We start from the raw sequence: 23,404 nt of genomic DNA, 5'->3' as shown, positions 1-23,404 counted from the left end.
CTAAAAATAAAACCAATTACAATCGAAATAAATAAATCAACACATACATAAATTCATCACCACAGAAGGTGCTTTTCATCCAGCTGACTCAAGACTGTTCAGTTCGTTCAGGAGGAAATTAATGTGAAAGCCTAAATCAGCTCCTTGAACAGTTCCAGTTTGAAGAGTTTCTGTGTTACCCCTAAGCCTAACACCTAAGTATAACCCCCAAACACAAGCCTAACCCCCAAGCCCAACCCCTAAGCCCAACCCCTAAACCTAACCCCTAAGCCTAACCCCTAAGCCTAACCCCTAAGCCTAACCCCTAAGCCTAACCCCTAACCCTAACCCCTAAGCCTAACCTCTAAGCCTAACCTCTAACCCTAACCCCTAAGCCTAACCCCTAAGCCTAACCCCTAAGCCTAACCCCTAACCCTAACCCCTAAGCCTAACCCCTAACCCTAACCCCTAAGCCTAACCTCTAAGCCTAACCTCTAACCTTAACCCCTAAGCCTAACCCCTCAAGTCCTTATCCTTAATCCTACCCTAATCCCAACCCTGAACCGCTAAACCCCAATCCCTAACTCCAAAGCCGTAACTTCTAAAACTTAACCCCTAATCCCTAACTGCTAAGCCCTAAAATAATCCCTAAACCAATCTGCAGCATCCATGTTGCTGCTGTTACTAACATTCTCAATTGTGTTTTTTTTTCTGCAGGTTGTGTTGTGGTGTTATTGTGTTGTGATGTCCATCTGTGTGTGTTCTATCTGGGGATGTAGTTGGTAAACCCTAAACATCCCTAAGCAGCCTCTAAAGTAGTTTGACACTAACTTATCCCTATGATATTTCTTTATAAGCTTTATAGATACAGGGTGTGTGTGTGTGTGTATGTGTTTACTTGCACTACACCCCCTACCTCCTAACCATATATGTTATGATTTTTTCTTTTGTTTTGTAGAGATCATGTAGATATCATCACTTTAGTCTTCTTTCTAAGCCTCATGTGTCACTGAGGAGCAGCATTTCAGGGTCGTTACAAGTTTTCAGCCCCAATAAGAGATCGTTACTGCTAATAAAATACCATTAATCTGTAGAGAAAAAAGAGAGAAAAAGAAACTCTCTCAGCTTCGTTGTATCTGCAGGCCACAGAGCGTGAGCTCACACAGCTGGTGATAGCGTTACCTTGGACTCTTATGTAATCAGAATGTCTCAGTGCAGTATGTTAAGAGGCATCCACTTCCTGTTTTGTTAGCGTCTTTGCGTGATGTGTGTGATGTCCACGTGCCGAATCGTTGTGAACGCTTGTCCTGGATCTGTCGCTGGGTCTGTACGTGCTCCGTGCTCTTCCATTTTGTCTGTGTGACGTCCGGGTTTAGCCTCGCGCATCATAAGACTGACATTGCAACGGTTCATTAAGAAGAGCCCTTTACCGTCACCTTATTGAGGTCATGATCGATATCTTGAATCTTTTCTCACTCGCGTTCTCAGGCATGCTGCAGCTTGTCCTGTCTTTCAGCAAATATCAGTGTGTGAATCTCAAACCTTCATGGTGAGTACGGGTTAGATCACACCACAATATCCTGACACACACACTGTTGAGGCGATGCTCTTGGGAAATCCTACAGGGCGTTTGACCGATCCCTCTGCCTTCTGCATTTATTGTCTTTGTTCAAATCTGCTAATAAGTAAAATATAAAAGCAGCTGCAGTTTTCATGAAGAGAATTTTGTAACATGATAGATAATTATTAAGTCATTAACTGCTGTTAAGTGATTATGTCAGTCTTATGATGTAGGGTCCAGGTCTGAAGTGTCCAGATGTTACTAGTGTCAGTGACGCTGGATAAGCTACATGGGCGTGGTTATGGGTTAGAATTTATACATATAGTGCATCCTTGCTTAAGAAATATTTTCTAGCAGCATTGATGAATTTCCGTCTGCCTGTTGGAATTCCTAACAGAGATGGGAGTCTGAATTCTTCCTTGTGTGTTGTTCAGCCGAAATTGTGAGGCAGATTACACCCTGACTCCATAATTCGCCTCTGATTTGGTCGTTTTTGACAAATCTCTTCTCTTGTCCTTTTTGTTGTACGTCCCTTTTTGTGTCCGTCCATTTGTCCGTCCTTCCCGTTCTCCTTCTCCTGGCCATTTTGCAGTGGCTCGCTGGAGAAGTGTGAGGCGGGTGGTGGGTCAGGGGCCGGCCCCAGTCGCAGTGACAGCTCGAAGAGCATAGAGGCAGGAAGCGGCAAGGCCGGGAAGTGGCAAACCGTCAAGAGCCACATGTACTCCGGCATCTTGAGACCAAGCAAGTGAGTGACAGCAACAAGGGGAAAGAAATGAGATACAGGCTCTGAGATCTCTAAAAAAAAAAACCTTACACAAAATCAGCCAAGACGTGTTTAATGAAGTGGAAAATCTCAACGAATACTGAAATCTCAGCTTGCTTCAGAATACACCGTAACGCAAAGCGTTGTAGGGAACGTCCTGCAACAGACTCGAGCGCAGGTCATGTGAGGATCCAGAACCCTAAAGCACATCACCGTGATTTCGGCTGATCAGCAACATTTGTGTAAGATTTTTTTTGCCCCTGGGGTAACCCTTCAGTTCTGTGCACTGTGGAGGGCTTTATACTGTCTTGCAGGAAATCACTATGTGTGTTTTATTAAATATGATCATTCTGATAGTGAAGGCGGCGCGGTGGTATAGTGGTTAGCACTGTCGCCTTGCACTTCTAGGTTTTGGGTTCGATTCCCGCATGTATGTGTGGAGTTTGCATGTTTTGCCCATGCCTGCTGGGTTTCCTCCTACAGTCTGAAGACATGAAGATTAGGTAAATTGGAATTCCTAAGTAGCCTTTAGTGTGAGTGTGTGAGTGTGTGTATTTATCTGTGTGTGCCCTATAAAATATTGGCATCCCATCCAGGGTGAACCCCGCCTCATGCCCTTAGTCTCCTGGGATGGGCTCCAGGCCCCCGCGACCCTGTATACAGGATGAAGTGGTATAGACCATTAGTGAGTAATGTGCACAGCTCAGCGTGAGTGATGTACAGTAGGCGGATCAAAGTATGCAGCAGGCGGAACCTGTTTCCATCACATAAAGCTGAAAAAAAAGAAACCAGAACTGAAGGGTTAAGGGATGTTTACGAGATTCTTCCCACAAACTGGAGCAGGTGCAAATCCTTTGAACTGAGATCATCTCAAAGACGTCAACCTGCCGTCCTTGGTGAATCGTAAAGCGTTTGTCGAGCCGCGACACCTGAAATGAGGCAGAATCTTTTCTTTTTTCATTTCTCCTTCACTTGTTAATAATGATGTTAGAACGCTTAGTACTCGTGCCACGTTATTATATTCAAGCCTTCTGTCGGTTCTTCACTCCTCCAGCACACCTGACTCTCTCTCTCTCTCTCTCTCTCTCTCTCCACTCCTCTTTAGCTTAAGCTCGTCCATAATTAGCTTCTATTTTTAGGAGAGTACTGTGTGAGTTTCTCTGACATAGCAGGTCTTTTATCTCAGCTGTTTGTGCTCGCTGGAAGGAAACCTGCAGCTTTTTAGACGTTAGATGTTTTGAGAGAAGTTTTGAGCTGGAGGACTGAAGGGGATGCCGAGGAAGTGTTTATCTTTTTTTTGCTTTAAAGTGCCCCAATTATGCCATTTTAAAGGTTGTTACTATTGCTTAATGAGTCTCTTAAAACAGGTTTACATGTATGCAAGGTCTAAAAAACTTTAGTTTTCTCCAAAAATAGATTTAATTTTACCCCATTTTTAAATGATTCGTAAACGACTCGTGTGAAGCAGTTTGAAGATTCAGTCTGTCTAAACCCCGCCTTTCCGTGAGCCCTCACTGCTGTGGTTGGTCAGATGGCGCGGTCCTTTATGATTGGTCTACCGCTACAGCGTGTGTCGTAAAAACTAAACGCCCATGACCATAACTGAACGACGGCTCTGGAGACGGCTCGTTGGTTTTACCGTGTAACGACCCGCTAATTTTATATTTACTGTGGCTACAAAAGTCGAGAGGTCTTTTATCTTTGTGTCGGTGTTGCGTTAAAAGGCCGGTGAACAAAAAGGACAAACACAAACAAGTAGAGAAAGCAAACATGTATTATACAAAACTAAATAAAGTGAACAAAAAAGATGCACAACAACCAAACAAAGATATAAACAATATTTACTAACTATATATAATAAACAGTATGTGTATGTGTGCCGCTCTTTCCCGGCTGTTCCTTTGAAGGCAGGTCAGGGGAAGGGCACGGCGCATATCGTGTGTGCGGATGTATTTATTTCCCTCGGGGCTTGCCGTAGCTTCTAAAAAATGCAGTCGCACACGCGAAGTGCGCATGCGCCGTGCCACTTTGCGAGTCTTAAGTTCAGTTTTGGTGAATGGTGGAGAATAAACAGTTAAAAAGGATTTCGTGAGCTCTCGTTTTTATTGTTTTTATATATCACAAAGTGTTTAAGCGAACCCGGCATGACTGCTCGGTCACATTAACAAGAGTGAGGTAACGTTAATTGTAAGATTGCAAGTTGTTTGCGACGTAGAACGTGGGCGGACATTATGCAAATATGTTAAAATAGATTAGAGTAGATTTGCTAACGACTCGTTTAGGCGAATGTGAGCCGATTCTTTTTTTTAATAGACAAAAACTCCATTTATCGTGCACTGTCAGGGTCACAGATAGTGCAGATAGTTTATGTTCACATACAGCTACATGACACTGCATGAAAGATAATATTTAAAAAAGCATAATAGGGGCACTTTAATCATTTAGTATGATTGCTCGTGCTCTTGCATGCGAAGGATTTACCGTGTTTGCTCATAATCCTACATTTAGATCAATGGATTTCTGTTGGGTTTTTTGAAGGTTACAGTCAAATAATAAAATTCATAAAAATGTCTGAATCCATTACCAAGAACTGCTTTGATTTTCTTAAGCCAGCTATTATTAGGTTAAATGTCAAATAAAGGATTAAATGCTGTTTAATCAGATACGCTCCGATCAGACAGTGTGAATCCCACGTGTTCTACACCGGTTTATTCTCTTTTGGAGTAGAGTTTGAAATATATTTTTTCTGCATCAATGACAAAAATTGTATTTCATATGAGGATAAAAACACCTAATGAGTCCAGTTTTTGTTATGATATCACTTAAGATTAATTTCTGCAGTTTTAAATTATTGAAAGTGTTTAAGTAGCTAGAGAGAGCCTGAGCCATGAGGTGGCGCTGTTCTGTAGATTTTTTACCTTAAGCTTCAACACACACGTGTCACTAGGATGAGGCTTGTGGTCTGTCATGTTTGAGCTTTAGATCAGAAAAGGGAGGAGCTAGCACACTCGATTACATCATCGCTCCGGACAAGTGGAACTGACTTACAGAGGGAGAACCTAAAGCACAGGCCTGGGAGACCTGACACACACACACACACACACACACACACACACACACACACACACACACACACACACTGAACACATGTCAGTTTTCCTGTTTAAAGGTCACCTGTTTAGAATGACACTTTGACATCTTGCAGTTTCTCGAGTGCCTGCTGTCGGTCACAGAGATTAAAGCCCAGAGGTGTTCTTCACAGAGGTGTTCCTCACAGAGGTGTTCTCCTTATCAAAGCACGCGCGCACACCTTCAGACTTCCTCCCGCCGCGCGGATTCTCAGAGTGTACGTTCAGGATATTTATTACAGAATAACTCTGACCTGTTGAACAGAATGAGCAGCTCTTGGTGGTGCACTCAGACCCAACGGTACTCACTCACACGTCTGGTCAGACTAACACACCTCTCCTGCACATGCTCATTGTTAGGGTGTGAATCCGTCTCCCTGTTCACCATCAACAACAAATATAAAACCGAGAGAAGCAGCCTGAGAGCAGAACCTGAGTTATCGCTGACATTAATTCAGTTTATAAAGACTCAGATCGGGGTTCCTGCACCTCCTGAGCCCTTTGACAGAAATACAGCACCACTTAGCCACAGGGCGCTAAATTCTCCCACAGCATTAGCATCAGCACCATGGAGAGCAGCACAGGGAGCATTTACTCTGAGCAATCTGGGTACAGGACAGCGTCAAGAGCAAGTCATCTATAAAATAATAATAATAATAAAAATAATTTGTTATTCATTTATTCAAGGCAGTCATTTATGTATGCATGAAATATTAAAACGTGATGCAGAAGGTGTGTAATTGTGGACATGTCTTCGAGTCCTCGTCTAAGCACCTGATGTCTGATAGAACATGACCTGGTTTTTGTACATAATGATTAGTAAAGGTTAGAGAGCCTTATCACTTACTGAGACTCGAAGACATGTCCTCCGGGCTGGTGGGGCCGAGCCTCACGGGTGTGTCTCTGATCCATGCTGCTGTTTAACGCTCTTCTCTGTCTCTTTCCTCTTCATCAATCCATCGTTGCCTGAAACGTCTGCATTCTTCCTCACTACCTTCTCTCCCTTTAACTATAAATCAACTCTTTCGTCTCTCCTGTGTCCGGGTGTTTCCCTCTCGCCTCTTTACCCCTGACCTTCACTTGTCTGCCCCTTTTCTCATTCACCCCTCTGCCTGAGTTTCCTTGCTCCTCTCCAAATCCATAACTCATTACCCTGTTATTTCACACCCCCCTTCCCTCCCTGTGTCCTTCGTTCCTCTGTATGCCACCTGCAGCTTCGGGGACGCGTCCCCGCTGTCCACAGCGTCCACGCTGGAGCACATCGCGCCCTCGGCATGCCGTCCTCGGCCCCTCGTCAGACAGCAGAGCCTCCAGCAGCCCCTGACCCCCCGGCCCCCTCCGCCGCCCAACGACCCGCCTGCCACCTCACAGAGCCTGGGGCAGTTGCACAGCAGCTCCGGGGGCGGCGGGGGGCAGCGGGGGGTTGCAAGGCCGGGGGCAAGGGGCAGCCCAGCCGCACCCGGGGCATCTCGCTACAGAGCGGGCGCAGGGGCACGGTCCCGCTCCAACCCGGGCAGCTGGGATCACATGATGGGGCAAATACGAACAAGGGGCATGGACGTCAAATCCTTCCTGTAAGTACACGAGCTGGAATCTGATTGTTTCTGTGAGTAACTCAGCACATACGACTCTAACACTGTACAGCATGTGCATCTCATTATGGCTTCCATATAAATATGCATTTTAGTGTGTGTATGTGTGTGTGTGTCTGTGTGTTGTGACGTACGCTACACACTTTCACACAGCCACAGGTGCTGTGTCGCTCTACACTGAGTGGTTCGCTCTCTCGCAGCTTAGCACTAATCTCATCTAACGCACGGGTATTTAGTGCCAGATGTGTGACACATCTGTGGCCTCATCGTTCTCACAGGCGCAAATGAAAAGTGTTTTCGTTTTCAGTGCAGACTCACGGATTGTAGATTTTTCTTGCAATAAAGGAAACAATCATATGATATCCAGTAAGGTTTTCAGAGGAATATAAATGATGTGTCTTTCTGAAGAGATGTCTAGTCATCGAGCTCCTGAGCCTTTAGAGCAGAGCGCCGGAGTTGTGCGAGTTGTTCTTGCAGTTGACCTTTACACCGTTTATGAATATTACAGCAGACGGCAGAGTTTACACAAACAAGCCTGCTTCCTAACCCTTTTCGACCTTTCTTAGTACGCTTTATGTCTGGATGGGAAAGGGCACGCTGTAGGACTTATACAGCCTCCAGAGCTCCTGTGAATGTCTATTTCATGCCTCTTTACCTCCAGATGTGAAACAACACATCACCACCCCCTTGTACATGTGCGCATGCATACCAACACCGTTGTAATAAACAGTAATGACACAGTGGTGTCATTATTCATAAATAGAGCTCTCTCTCTCTACATACATTGAATATAATATGTAGGTCAGAGCACATGGTCAGGCCATGATACAGCGCCCCCTGGAGGAGACAGGTGGAGCTTTACCCCTCTGAACTGCCACTGCCCCTAAACTGAGTCAAATCTCTTTCTTTAGGCTGCATAGCACCTTATTCGTCCTGCTTGGACCCTGGGGGGGTGCAGGTCCCTGGAACTACCCCATACACACTCCCCTGCAACCCTACCCTTCCAGGAATCCTTCACCTTCCTTTCACATCTTTACTTGTATTCCAGAAATGTATCATTAGGACCTGAGATCTTTAGACCTTCGTCTTTTATAGCTTGCTAATCACAAATCCCTCCGAGAGGAGTCGTCTCCTGAGTGTCCAACTCTAAGTCGTCGTCTCCTGAAGCTAAAGTGTTGGAGATTTCACTACTATGTGTATGTGTATGTGTGTGTGTGTGTGCGTGTGCTTCTGACTCTAGTATCAGTATGTGCAGCCCCTATCAGCGGTGATCTCCTGTTTTCAGCATCATTACCCTGCCTGAGAGAAGACAGAGCTAGACGAAGAGAGAAAGAAAATCAGTCCACGACACCCTGATGTAGTGCGCGCGCACACACACACACACACACACAGACACACACACATTGTGATGCTCTGCAGATCTCGACATTGCAGTTCAGACAGGTCACCCCACGAGCTCGCTGGAGGTCAGAGTCGTCCACCGATCTGCAGCGAACATCCTCAGGAGAATCCTTAAAGAAATCTCAGAAGTATTTATTAAACTTATATTTAGGTTCCTTAATGCATTACTTTGTTTGATCGTGCCGTCTCTAACACACTCGTGTGTAGCAGTGTGTAACAGGGACCTTACCTGCATGATGTTAGCAGTTCATAATCCTGATCTTGAGCAGCAGCAGTGTGAACCAGTCCATCAGTCCATAAACTCTGCAGGTGTAAGAGAACGCTATTAAAATAACCACGCGGTTGTTCTGTTTGTGATTAGCGGCCGCCCCTGCAGCGAGTGCAGACGTTAAATTAGCTGTTATGTTTAGCATCACGTGCGTTTTCTAAGTGTCTGTGCATTAGCTGTGAAACGTAAACGAAGTAACGGGAGCTGTACTGAGGAACAGGGTTAGCGCTGTTTGTTTGTTTATGAAGTAATGATGTCATAAGAGTGACGGGTGTGCGGCACTGATGTCGGCTCGTCTGAATGTGAAGAGCAAAGTGAGGCAGTGAGAAATTTAGCACCTGTCATGAATTTCTCATTTTCTACCTGACACTGCAAAAAATAACGTCTTGAAAAAAAAGCGAAAATCACTTACATCTATTCCGATTTAACTAAAACTACTTAATTTGGGATCCAATAAACTAATTTCACGCTTTATTTCTTTCAAGAAATAAATGTTTAAAACTAGCATGTGTAAATATTAGTTCAACTATGGAAACTAATTTTTTAGCCATATTCAGATCTCCGGTCTCCTTCTTTGTTGTTTAACGGCGGTTGGATTCCAGACACGACAGACGTTTCACTCGGTAACAAGAGATTGTTGATTTGCGATCGTTTTATAACGTGTGTATGATTATATCCAGTAACCTGGACATGGAGGTGCATCAAAAGGCTGCATATAATCACTATAATATATTCAATACCAATCTAATACTGAGTCGGGCGTGGCTCGACTCTTTAATCTCATGCAGGTTGTACAGGAACCTTCTCAGACGTCCATCATAGACACGCCTCCTCAGTCTGATGGAGTTGATCCTCCAGGCCTTTCACAGGAACCTCGCCAGGAAGTGACATCATCCCATGGAAATGAACGCTGTTACTCAAACACTTCCCAAGCAACAAGTTAACAATAAAGAAATAAATAAATGAATTAATGTTTTCTTTCCTATGGGTGTATTTTATCTGCACCCAGTTTGAGTTTGCATGAGATTTGGCGTCTCCTATCAGAACCCGGATCTCGTGTGTGTTTCTTCCAGCCCGTTTGCCAGACACCGTCTTCTTCCTGCAGAACGTTTCTGACTCCCACAGTTCCTCCTCCCACACCTCCTACCGTACCCAGGGCTGAATCCTGTGCAGTGTGACACCACGCTATGTGCCAAGGAAGAAAGGCGCGCAGCGTCGAACCCCTTCCTACTGTTTCAGCGCTAATTTTATAGCCACCATTTTTAGGCGTCCTGGCATCAGAATCCACATAACGCAGCTCTGTTTTGGGAAAGGAAACACTCGATGGTTTAGGCATGCAGCGGGTGTGAGGCAGGACGTCTCGGGTGATTGACAGGTTTGCAAATTGCCTTGGAACATTTGTCTTGAGAGTGGCATCGGTGTGCCACACTGCCTTCAAATCTGTCCAAGATAAATAAATTATTATAATAACCTTTTTAAAGGGAGCTGATTTGATGCTGCCTTTCAAACAGGATTGTCATCGTGTGTGTGTGTGTGTGTGTGTGTGTGTGTGTGTGTTGTATCTATCTGAAGCTGAACACAGAAATAGGTATGATTGAAAATGCTCACAATGTTTAATTGAAACTGTACGGTGGGCGAAACGGGACAATATTCAATTAATAAACATGTAATTAAATAAATCGTTAAAAAGTGGGAATTAATTAATTGTGTTATTAAATAATTAAATGTGTCACTACTGTAAGTTGAGACATAAACATATAAAAGTCATTTAAATAATTGCTATTTATTTAATGTTTTGACATTGTGCATGTCAAGATGTATTTTAAAAATAATTACTTATTTAATGTTATGATTTAGTTTTATTATGAAAATAATTATTTTCATGATTTATTTAATTCTGGATTCCATGATTCTATCCACCATAATGCTGTACATCAAGTATTGTATAATTTATTATTAAAAGTGAGTGAAATAACTAATAATAAACTAGTAATAAAAAATATATAAAATAAAAAACTATAGACAGGAGAAGAAGTCGGAGGAGAGAGTGAGTCCTTACACTGCTCGAGAGACATCAGTGTGTGTGTGTGTGTGTGTGTGTGTGAAGGCTGCGCATGGTTTTAAAGGAGTCAGTAAGAAGAACTAATCGTTGTTGCTCCTCCCACTGCTGATGGGTTTGTAATTACAGAGCGCTAAATCAAAACCTGCGGCGCACACACGGGGTCAGTGGAGCCGCGGTGCGACCGGGCCCCGCCCTCTTCTGTCCTGCGTGAGAGCGCCCCCGCTGGTCAATGTCTCTGAGTTCACCTCATCTCCATTCTTCTGCTTTTTACAAATGAAACCAAATGAATCTACATCACGGTTCCACTTGTGACTTACATGAAACGTAGACTTGTTCCTTCCTCAATACAGCTGAGCAGAAATATTGCCACCCCAGCACGTTTTCTTCCAAAAAACTCTCCCAGATTGCTTTCAGATAATTACACAAAGTAATATCAATTTCATTAATAGTGGAAAAATCTCTCCATTCTGCGTCAGGACTGTGAACCGATCTTCCGGCACGCGGGACGAGGCTGGAGGTCTGCGGACCAGCATAAGTCTTATTTTCGAAGATTACAATTTCTTTCCTTACAGTTCGAACAATCCTTCACTGCGACGTCTCATCAGCTTTTTTCTCTTCCGTCCATTTACGAGACGAGAGCTCAGCTACAGTGCCGCGAGCAGCAGGCTTCATGATGGCATTGTGTACAGCGCTGTAAGGAAGAAATGAGGATGTCGAAGATTCCAGTGGAGAAGTTTAATGCAGCATAACAGTAATGAAATACATCGAGCACTTCAGAGTCAAAAGGACTAACGCATTTACAACGTTCCTAAAACAAACCCTCCCATGTAAATAGGGTTAGTTCAAACCGGTTGGAATGAACATCACCTACTTTTATGATGACTCACTAATGTTCTCGTGCTATTGATGATGTCGCACCATTTGAGTGATATGATGTACGTGATACTGAGCCCAGGTGACCAATCAGGGCATCATTTGAACATACAATATGATGGTTGTCGCTGGTCTCACCCAGCTGTGCATGATAGACCAACACTCCACTAGTAAGATTTACATTTTACTGCAGGATGAATGATGTCACTCATGCTCTGAGTCTTTGATCAGAAGGTCGGTGGTTCGAGGTCCAGCTTCGCCAGGTTGTCACGGTCGGGTCTTTAACCCTGTCTGCTCCAGGGACGCTGTATAGTGTCTGACCCTGCGCTCTGACCCCACACTACTAGCAAGAAGCTGGGATATGTGACGAGTTTCCCTGTGCAGTAATGTACGTGTGATGAATAAAGGCAGAGTGGATCGTCTGTATGAGATCCATTTGGAGGATAAACATCAAACATACTCTGGAGTTGAAGTCGTGTCGGGGCAGTCTGTCATTCCTTAGTGTTCACACAGAAACATTACAGTCTCCGTAGCTCTTACATAATTTTTTTTTCAATCACGACACAGATCTCCGCACTCGACACAAGTGAGATGTGTACTGTCTGCGTCTGCAACCAGTCGAAAGGAAATTTACAGAATTACCTGCTTAAAAAATGATTTATTTACTCTTTTTTAAAGGAATATTTGACAGATTTTCTTTTGTGTGCATGAGGTGTAAAAATTACCTGAAAGGAAAGGAAACATAAAACATAAAAAATATACATTTTGAAATTTAACAATTTTCATTACAAAGACAAGACATTAACTTAAAACAGTGAACGGGTGCCAATACTTTTGGCCACCACAATAAAACTCCTGGTATCTTCTGGTTCCTCGACACAAACTTTGCACAGGCTGTCAGTCAGTCTGTGTTACCATGGCAACATGCAACTCTCCATCCAGCTCTGATTTCTTTAGGACTTATTTGTACTGAAGGAGCAAAAAAAATGAACATATGAATGATTTTAATGAATATTAATTTAGTGGTGTATGAAAGCAAAAACCGTGATGTCACCCGTAGGTTTTCTGAAGAATGGTTATGACGTGTCTGCTCATCACCATCTTTGCAGGACCTGACTCCGCCTAAACCCCCGGTTAATCCATAATTGGGCAAGTGGGTGGAGCTTACAGAGGCTGGAACACGCCTACTTACAGTACTTCATCTACAACAAGCTAGCTAGCTTAGCTTTAGCTTATATAAGCCTAAAGTTGCAAATGTTGATCTATATGCTGTAGGGACAATAAAATTCACTCTGTGTAAAAACCGAATTCTTAGACGATCTGTTCGTACAGTGAACCTCACAGCAGCCACACTGTATATCTATAGAATAATAACTCCCTGCATGGTCTACACAGCTGAGAAGTCAAGTTCACCAATTCCACTTACCGCTTAGCTAAAGTGACGCATAGCACACAGCTAGCGGTTTGACACTCGCAACACAGTGTAACACACCCCTAATTATTTCTAATTTTATAGCTCAGTATAATTTAAATTGATGAGTTACATAAAAATACAATCAGTACGGATAGTTTTTGTACCCGTCTGTAAACATTTTTTTTTTCTGAACATTTTAACTATGCGGATTGACTTACTTTTGGATCCAGATCCTATTTACATTTACATTTTGCACTCATCATTTGTGCTGTCATGCTAAATGTTACCCGTGTATACCCTCGGACGCGTACAGTAACCAAACAGAGGCAGGGGTTGCTCAGTTGGACTACCAGCTTCAGCACCACCGAGTCGTCACTGTTGGACCCTTGAGCAAGGCCTTATGAGATAAAATGTAAGTCACTCTGGATGAGGGTGTCTGTCTGATGCTGTAAATATATTGTAAAAGGTGAACATAATGGATCATACTGTATACACTGTACACATGCTTGTATTCTGAATCCTCTAAAAGCTGAAGCACAGCAAGCGCAACATCATGTGCAACATAGAATGAACTGCGAGGAGGTGTTTCTGGTCTCGGGTTTTTAAACACGGCCTACTTTCGCCCCACACACATCACACCGCACATCACATGAGTTTTTAAAAGCTCCACTACCTGGTGCAGCGCGTGGGGTCGACAACTAACAGCCAATTACACACGAGAGCCAGATCACATGACCTGCAGGAGGAGATAATAAATGAATATGGGTTGTTTTGCTTTGAATGTTGACGTGAATTGTGCATGATGTGACTCAGTGTGTAATTAAATCAAGTGTCCGACTGAATGTTAAATGGGTTCTTGGAACTGCGGAAAAAACTAAGCATGACTCAGTATTTCCCGTTCTTTGTGTTTGATTTAAAACTTTCTAGATCGTGTTATCTTTGTATAAATGACTATATCAGGTCTAGAGGTGTGTGTGTGTGTGTGTGTGTCTGTGTGTGTGTGTGTGTGTGCGCGTTACTCTAGGGAAGGCAAGATGGTGGTGCTGTCTCTGGCGATCGGACTGGCCGAACAGGACGACTTCGCCAACCTGCCGGACCTGCAGGAGAAGCCAGCGAACCAAGAAATGCCCCCTGGTGACAAGAGGTAGAGTTTTAGCCCTCGTTCCCTGGACGGTCTGGTCCGTTATGTGCTTTGTGTTTGCAGGGGGGGTTGAAGGTGAGATGATGTCATCACCACACACTCCAGACTCATGACTGCTCCCTTAGCACCAGAGCAATCATTATTACACGGAAACAGTGCATAGTCACATGATTTTCTTTTGACGTTCCTGGATATTTGTGCATCCCAGGGGCTTGTAATCCTTCACTGCTTCACAACCTCAAACAGCAGGCTTCATAATAGGGAGTAAGTGTTTGAGTTTTGTTTTAAATCAGTGTGTTATAGTTATCGTTAAACGCTGCTCTGTTCACTTCTCCATCTCATCTGGATCCTCTGGACGTTCAGTTTGCATGTGTTTGGATGTTCCTTATAAATCAGTCATTTACTGAACAACTTGCACACATACCGTATACTCAGCATTCCTGCCAACATAACCTAGCAACAGTCTTCTGCTGACCTTCACCCTTTCTCCTCCTGATGGCGATAAACAAAACTCACTCGCAAATTTCACTCGCACATCCCATCACGCCGTGGCAGGACGGAGTTCAGTCAGCGCAGATTGAAAGCGACAGCGCGGCTGCCTCAGCACTACCTGTGTGTCGGATAGCGTTTTAACTTAAATTGCACTCGTTTCTTTGGAAACATTCCAATACCACATCTCGATTTGGTCCCGACCCAAGTCTGAAGGACATTTCCACACCTGTCCTGAAAGCACCAGGCTGAAGACGGCAAACGCGGCAAGTCTGCAAGGCTGGAAATAATCAGAGCGAGTCCTTCTCCTGGAGCTCCGAAAGCAACCTCATGACGGGTTTATGAGCCGCAGCAAAGAAAACATGATGGGGCGGCAGGAAGAATGTACTGTACTGGGAAAAGTCCGACTATTAATCAGAGAAATGTGGTCTTCTTTGATTTCAGAATTATAAAAATAAAAACAAACATTATTGTCCCAACAATGAGCTGAAGCCAGATGAAGGTTTGTGCCAGACTAAAGACAGGAGCTGGAGATTAGCTGTTAAAAACAGAAAAGGCTAAATTCTTTAAGGAAAAACTTTCCTTCCCTTTGTTTTGCAGAATTTTTCCATGTCCCTAGGATTGTTGGATAGACTTTAAGTACTGATGCATTACTTTACCGTATTATTTAATAGGAACGGGAAACACCAGGAACCCCTGATACGATATTTCCATGATACTTCGCTGCAGATTTGATTTACTGGGTATTGCAACTCATGATTTTATAATCATTCTGATTCCATATCAATTTTGTGTTTAAATTTTGTTGCAATTCTAAACAAACTCAGGAAATAATGATCTCCTGCCACACTGGATGCTGTGCTGCTTGCCGACGTGTGATTAGTTCAGGCTGTAGGATAATAAAGGAACTGCAACATTTCAATTCCAAACATTTGTACATTAAAATCTAATTTTAATGGTGATACATGTATTCTAATATGTAACTAAATCCCTGTCTGTATTACTTAATAACAAACTAAATTATGTGCATACTGCCTCTCGTTTATTCCCTCCCCCTTGGACTCTGGTTTACTCTGCTTTGGCCATTACAGATTTCATGACTTTACTTTTTCATTGCTATAAATAGTCTTCGAGCATCGCTTTTAATTCCCTGCTAAAATTCATACATATGTAGTTATTATTATAACCAACAATGTTGATGCTATTACATTAGACTTACACAAATACATTACTTACACACTTCAGAACCTATAAAGTTACAAATTTAAAATAAATCCCGCATGACACTGTCACTCTTGTCTTCTGGTTAATATCTGTTAGCACGCAGGATGCAGAGGCTCAGAGTGAGAGTTGCTGGGCAACACATTTCAGCCTTGGTGAAGACCTTGGAGTGTTCACTTCCTCGACTACTGAATTTCTGATTTAGAAGGAAGGACAGTGAGCCTGGTAGAAGTGCAGTATGGTGCGAGTCAGGAATACAGGAGGAATCTGATTGTATAGATCAGACAGGACGTGCAGGAATGAAACTGCCAATGATATGAAGGATATGATTCCATGAGGAACGTTCGTTTCCATAAAACAGGAACGTGTGATGAGGACAAAGAACAACTTCAGTCTTGTGTGCAGTAACTCTGATCTGATCTTTACCAGCTGGGCATCCTGGTGATGTTTGCTCTCAGCCTCCAGAGAGCTGGTGGCGGCTGCAACTGGCGGCACCCTGTGATTAACAGCCCACTGCCGTTCCTCCTGCAGAAACATATCTGCTCTGGAATGCTGTCAGGATCACAGGCTTTTTTTAGAATGCACATTTTTACACCTGGCATTATTTCAGACCTATATTAACTGCCAGATATTATATAAAGTTCACACCTGTGTAGATGTGCCTGGCCAGGCAGCATCCCTGCTGAGCCAGAAGATACGGCACAGGCACGAGCACACTAACCCAGTTTTCTAGGATCATTTCAAAATCTGTTCCTTTCCTCACGAGGCTGGAGTGTTAGGAGTTGCTGTCAGTAATAACCCACGCTGAACTTGTGAGAGTTCTACTAAACTAGGCTGTTTCTCAGGGAAGAAGGGATAATGATTAGTGTTGTGGAAAAAGAAATAACAATTTTATGGCTGCTTAAAGGAATCGAGAAACTGGCCAGATCCATCACAAATTCTTTGCATCATTTCTTCAATGATTCCCTGAAGTCCGTCACCGTCACACTGGGTTTGAGCTAGTGAAATGTTGGCAGCATGGTGGTGTAGTGGTTCGGTGGTTCAGTGGGTTTGGATCTCAGCTCCGGTCTGTGTGTTCTCCCAGGTTCTCAGGTTGCCACAGACATGCAGTGTGGGCTGATCTGGGTTCTTTAATTGCACATAGTGGGAAAATGTATGTGCTTGTCCCCTGCAAAAGGTTGGCACACAATCCAGGGTGCACCCTACCTAGTGCCCTGAGTCCCATGGGAGAAGCTCCAGGATAAGTGTTATAGTCAGTGCTTTGTTGAATTCAGACTCTCAGTAGGACCCAAAGGGAGCAGGAGGAAGAAAACCTCTCTCTCTCTCTCTCTCTCTCTCTCTCAGGTCCTTCTCCCCTGAGAGCGCAGTTCTTATTTAAACCTCAACTTCTCATTGTTAAAATAATTATCTTCATCATTCACACCCCCATCCTAGTGCCCCCTTTTTCCTTCGCCCCATGGTGTGTGTGTCCCAGTTTAAAAAGAATCACATATCTCACTATCTAATCTGATGCAGCTCACTTGACTGCTTTCGGTGCTGAGTGAGAGTGTAATTATGATGAAAAAGAGTGCATTAAATGTGTGTGTGTGTGTGTGTGTGTGTGTGTGTGTTGTTAAAACCATTTCGTTTCCTTGGCACAGCTGTTTGCCTGTGAGTTAACGCTCACGGTTTGTTTCTAATCAACGTGAGCCCATAGATCCCCATATCAGGGCTCTATAGAGCTAATGATGTTGTCGTGTTCCCAGCCAGTGACGGCACATCATTGCACCTCCTGCAGGCTGAAAAAGGAAAAATGATTAAAACTTACTCCAAAAGATGATATGGATAGAATATGGAGGGTCCGTCTTTTAGATCATTAAAGTGATTCAAGCATGACGTTATGCTACAGACGTACTGAATTCTCAGACATTAGCAGGCAGCGGGCCTTCTTTATCCTTCTGTGTAAGTGTATGGCCGTACATGTTCTAAGGAGAAGACTAATTTAAACCCTGATTGATCAGAAGTCATATCACTGTCGTGTGTTGTCATTTTTTTTGTCTGTGTAACAAGTAAATAAGACCTCGCTCACTGACACTGGTCTCTTATCTCCACAAGCTTGCTCAGTGTCAGCCGTGTGATGGCTGTGTGTGTTTCCTCTCCGTCAGCCACGCTCTGGACGCTGCCTAGTCTGTTATATTAGCTCGGTTCTTCCCTGCTGGATCAGGCTGGCCCTCGGCGTTATCTGCTCAGAGTACTCGACCTCTCACCACCATCTGACCGACTGGCAGGCTTTCAGCTCCACACTGCTTGGTTGAGGGGTTGAGTGGTTTTTCCTGGACATGCCATGTGCTGTTCTGGAGCTGGAATTGGTTTTCCTCTCAGCATGACTGATCTCTCATCCTTTTCATGCTCTGAGTGTGTGGCGTCTTATATACCAAATACATTCAAATTTTTACTAGTTATCCGGTTTAGGGACTTGGGGGGCTGGAGCCTATCCCAGGCAGCTCAGGGCACAAGCCAGGGTAAACCCTGCATGAGATGCCATGCCAACCCATTGCAGAGCACACACACACACACACACACACACACACACACACACACACACACACACACACACACACACACCTATTATGGAAACACAGATCAGCCTACACTGCATGTCTTTGGTGTATGAGAGAAAACCAGAATACACTGAGGAAAACCACCAAGCACCTGGTAACCTTCAGACCCCATCACTGAAGGTGTGAGCTGACCACTGAGCCAGCGTGCAGCCATAAGAGTGTGTTGGTATTTTGAAACAGGAGGTAAGTATCTCCTGCCACACAGGAGAGAGGCATGGTTAAATGACCAATGCTGACAGACCATGGGCAATAACTTATATAAAAAAAATCCTCTTCTCCTCCATTTTTGCCTGTTCCTTAAGCCGGGTTGGTGTAATCTTTTCAGACAGACCCATTTAACAGCGACAATGTCTAGAAATATTAAACAAGCACACAAAGTATCATCTACAGACAACAGTGCCTTCAGCCAGGTGAGTCAGTGCTTCGTACATTTTAGATGGTTATCTAAGTAGAGTATACTTGGTCCAGTAAGTAGTGACACTCTACCTGGAGTGTCTCCTCCGTCATGGGCTTCAGAAGAAGTCTGTCCTACTGCCTTCCAGGTGTCCTTTTCCCCCAGTCTGCCAGTGGACAAATGTGTTGTGTTCGTGTCTGCAGTATATATGAAGATGAAGATTCTCAGTGGTCCAGGTGACGCTATCTGGAAGTTCAGACATAAAAGTTGAAGCTGCACATCCAAGTAGCTTTTTCAGAATGAGAGAGGTTAATTAAGACCCGCCCTATATCTCCAGGCCAGTTTCTGACCTGACCTGAACATTTTTACTGATACGCGTTAGAGTAGAAGAGTACCGAATCCCTTTCCAATCAGTTCTTTGCTCATGGTGTTGTGGTGTAAATTGTTGAGTGATGTTCACTGCCTGTGATGATGTGGAGGAGAAAAACAGAATGCTGTTTGGGTTTGTAAAGCTTGGGACCATATGCAATCAGGGGACCCACGGGGACTGGCAAGAAGGTCTCTCACTCTCTCTCTCTCTCTTCCTCTCTCTCTTTCTCTAGCAGAGCTGAGATGGACAGCTTAAGTCACTGTCAGAAATGTTTGCCTGTCTCTTTTATACATGCTATCTCTGTCTCACACACACACAAACACACACACACAGGTGCACGGGCAATGCCCAGAGAGGGAATGCTTGGTATCTTCGTCCTTGTGATATGGAAATGAATGCAGGCCAAGCATGACAGCAGCGATTTAGCGAGCTAAGACTCAGGCTAAGCTTTATGCTTCAGGAAGCGTATATGAGACTAGCAGGCTAACCCTGCGTGGAGGATGCTAACATAGCCTAGTGTCACCCATCCTGTAGCTGTCCATTCATAAGGGCTTATCCAGGGTGAGATACGTCTGCAGCAAAGGAAATGCTGCTGTGCTAAATGCTTGTCGTTTACTATAATGAGGCTATGTTCGGTGAGAGACTTTAGGTTTTGTGAGTTTGATTTTTATAATAGTTTTAACTACTGGTTAATATAGAGATGCACATAGATGGGTAATTCTATACAGTAGCATCTGTCATCGAATTTCTGAATCACAACACAGGGTAAGGTACTGTGACTTCTGGTCTACACAATACACACATACTTAATTTTATTATAATATGGATGAAGAATAATGTGTGTGTGTGTGTGTGTGTGTGTGTGTGTGTGTGTGTGTGTGTGTGTGTGTGTGAAGGTAATTGAATGGAAATGAAAATGAGATGGCGGTGGCAGGTGTCCAGCTCACTAACACTGATGCCTGATCAGAGGTGAAACCCAGCTGCGGTGGTGGTGTTGGTGGCGGTGGTGATTGTGGTGGTTGTGGTGGTGTTGGTGGGTGTGGTGTTGGTGGTGTTGGTGGTGTTGGTTGCAGTGGTGGTGGTGATTGTGGTGGTGTTGGTGGTGGTGATTGTGGTGGTTGTGGTGGTGTTGGTGGGTGTGGTGTTGGTGGTGTGGTGTTGGTGGTGTTGGTGGTGTTGGTTGCAGTGGTGGTGGTGATTGTGGTGGTGTTGGTGGTGGTGATGTTGGTGGCGGCGTGGTTGTGGTGGTGTGGTAGTGTGGCCTCGCTGCCTTTTATAAGTCACTCGATCGCCTGAGGCGGCGCAGCTCAAATCAACACTAGTTTCTGTGATGTTATTTAAGTGCCATTTTTTGCACTGTTTTTGTTAGTTATTTGTTTTGCCTGTTTTAGTGTATTATGCTGTTTTTACGTACATTAATAAACAGCTTTACGTAGACATTGTTTATATTTATTTACAGATAAAATAAACGATATTCTAGCTGGCCAATGAGGGGGAGAAATAGTTAAAAGGTTAATGTTACTAATGAACTGATTTGAATCTGGTGCATAACTGCTCATGCCTACCCTTCTACTCAACATTTTAATTCAATCTTGTAGTGTACACCTCCATGGTTGTGGGTTCGAGTCCTGCCTCGGGTCTGTGTACATGGAGTTTGCCTCCCTGTGCTTGGTGGGTTTCCTCCTCGTGCTCTGGTTTCCTCCCACAGTCAGAAAATTAGAAAAATCTGTGTTTCCAAAGTTGCCCATAATGCACGTGTGTGTATGTCTTGTAATGGACTGGTACCATGTCCATGGTGTACCTAGAACTAAGCCATGGATATAATGTACTGTAGGTCAAACCAAAATTGGATTAACATGTCACATCTCATTCACACAAACCTGAAAGCTCTTAATTATTTAACCATGGATGCATAAATAATAAATTTTTCTAAAAAGAAAAACCACACACACATAAGCAGTAAGAGGAATATACAGTACTTGTAAATCCTTAAAGGTGACCTTTTCAGATTTCTATCTTTGTGGTTAATTAGATGTGAGTTACTCAGCATAGACGATGAAATGACGTGTTCGAAGGAGGAGTGAAACAGAAAGAGTTTAAGGTATGAAAATGCAGTATCTGAGGATTTATTCAGCAGGAGCACTAACACACACTCACACACACACACACACACACACACACACACACACACTATGAGACCTGTGTTAACTTAATGAAATAATAGTAAGGTCCCATATATAGTAAGATATGGGACCTTTAAGGCGTGGCGTTTGAGAGAACGTTGGCGTGTACAGTACACGGGTACAGGAGTGACCACAGACTGTGTGTTGGTGTTGTATATTTCACGTGGGTTCACGTGGGTTCAGGAAGTTTTTGGAGTCTTTAAAAGCCCATGGTATGAGCTCTGTGCTCCAGCTCTGTCACCAAATCTCTCTATTGTCTTGTTTCGAGCCTCTACATCCCACTCGGAGAGAGTGGACGCTTCAGATGTCTTACAGCAGACTCGTCGTGTGTGTAGGATTAAACACTGCGCAGCTCCTCCCTCGGTTCCCCCTCCTACATCATGTTCTTCTTTCTTCTTTCTGCTTTTCCACCCTCTTCCCTTATTCTGGCACACACACACACACACACGCACACACTTTAACTATCTTTAACATTGTTCGATATTAAGCTGATAGCTGTGATGTCTTCAGCACTAGGTATTGAGGTGCAGCCACAGTTACACTGCGGGATTAAACCTAAACCCCCACTCTTCTTATGCAGGTGCTTGTCCTAGATAACATCTCACCCCAGTGCAAGCACACACACACACACACACACACACACACACCGCCTCATAACAATGCTTATAATCACAAACAGAGACCTGCTGCCTGTTTACATGTTCCTCGATTGCTGAAGCTCTTTACACTCGGTGTGAATCGGCCCTGATGGAGAGAACAATCAGAAGAAGTAAGAGGAAATGAGTAATGATGTGCACTGCACATATATAAAAGATCATTGTGTGTGTGTGTGTGAGATGGAAAAAAGGGATGGAATAACGATTGATAAAAATGCTCCTCACACCAGTCCATGTCTTGGTCCCAGAAGAAACGAATCTCAGAAGAGCAGGAGAAAGTTTCGGTGTCTTGGCGCGATATCATTGCGTAATCACTCTTTCCTCTGACTTTGACTCCCACTCTGAATGAAGAACTGCAACAACAACAACAACAAAAGACAAAATCTGGACGTTTTCTGTAGCATGAAACTCTTTGTAATGTCCTCATTATTCCACAGAAGGAATGTTTACGTTGAGAAGAGCAGATCTCTCCTCGTTATTCCTCTCGCTCTATCTTGCATACGGTGTGTAAAGCCTGTCGCTGCGTCTTTCATAATTAATATCTCCAAAGCTAACTCATTACCAGGCGACTCGCGGCTCCGCGGGGATGTGTCGAGCTCAAACAAATAGTCTATACCGTGCAGTCGGAGTCATTTACGTTCATGTTATCTCTAAGAGTTTGTTTAAGCAAATGTGCTACACCAGCTAATAGTGACTGAACATGAATCCTATTAGCATGAGATATGTGCTGCTATACGTATACGATACGTGCTGCTTAGGGTTTTGTTCTTTGCATTTTTTAACATTTTGTTCAAGCAGGAAGTACTCTGAATAACAGTAGCTCACCTACATGTACTTTAAGCAAGAATATCAAACTCTAGGTTTTTTTATACTTAATTTTTATAATATTATAAATCACATCATTTATTATTTATGTGTCATGGAGGAAGCAGAAGGAGCGATATCGCTGTCCTCCGCGCGTGTTACTCCGCCCCCCAGCTGTGCCTGAGCGAGCAGTTCGAACAGATGCGTTTGGCTGGTGTCACGTGACTCAGAGGAAACACGTGATAGTCCTCGGCCCGCCCCCTGACTGGTAGTAGTAGCCTTGATGGAGAGGCGCCCTAACACGTCTAAATTAGGGAGAAAATCAGGGAGGAAATAAGTGTTACAGAAGCACTTTCAACACAAGAACACACACCTGATAACGTCATGACGTCTTAACACGCCGTCTCCGCACTAATCACTTCTAAGTCGTTCTGAATCACCTCTGAAGGTACACAGCTACAAAGCTATCCAGCTTCTAACACAAGGGTGAATTTCAAATCCAGAG

At 43.8% G+C, this 23,404-nt stretch overlaps 2 protein-coding genes across 5 annotated transcripts in view; both read left to right on the top strand.

The window, feature by feature from the left end:
• polr2l (RNA polymerase II, I and III subunit L) overlaps positions 1-14,042 on the top strand; it is a 104,750-nt gene extending 90,708 nt beyond the window's left edge. Inside the window, exon 4 of the mRNA XM_053513209.1 lies at positions 14,031-14,042. The gene's annotated coding sequence lies outside the window, so the exon portion shown is untranslated. The remainder of the gene's footprint in view (positions 1-14,030) is intronic.
• syt7b (synaptotagmin VIIb) overlaps positions 1-23,404 on the top strand; it is a 105,052-nt gene that overhangs the window by 66,878 nt on the left and 14,770 nt on the right. For 2 of the 4 annotated variants that reach the window (XM_053513202.1, XM_053513201.1), the window contains exons 5-7: positions 2,133-2,285; positions 6,646-7,005; positions 14,066-14,185. In XM_053513202.1, coding sequence (XP_053369177.1) covers positions 2,133-2,285; positions 6,646-7,005; positions 14,066-14,185 — 633 coding nt within the window. The remainder of the gene's footprint in view (positions 1-2,132; positions 2,286-6,645; positions 7,006-14,065; positions 14,186-23,404) is intronic. The other 2 variants (XM_053513204.1, XM_053513203.1) reach the window with 1 other exon arrangement.

Source organism: Clarias gariepinus, chromosome 15 (assembly GCF_024256425.1).
Source record: "Clarias gariepinus isolate MV-2021 ecotype Netherlands chromosome 15, CGAR_prim_01v2, whole genome shotgun sequence".
NCBI lineage: Eukaryota > Metazoa > Chordata > Actinopteri > Siluriformes > Clariidae > Clarias > Clarias gariepinus.
This window is presented reverse-complemented; position numbering and strand designations above follow the sequence as displayed.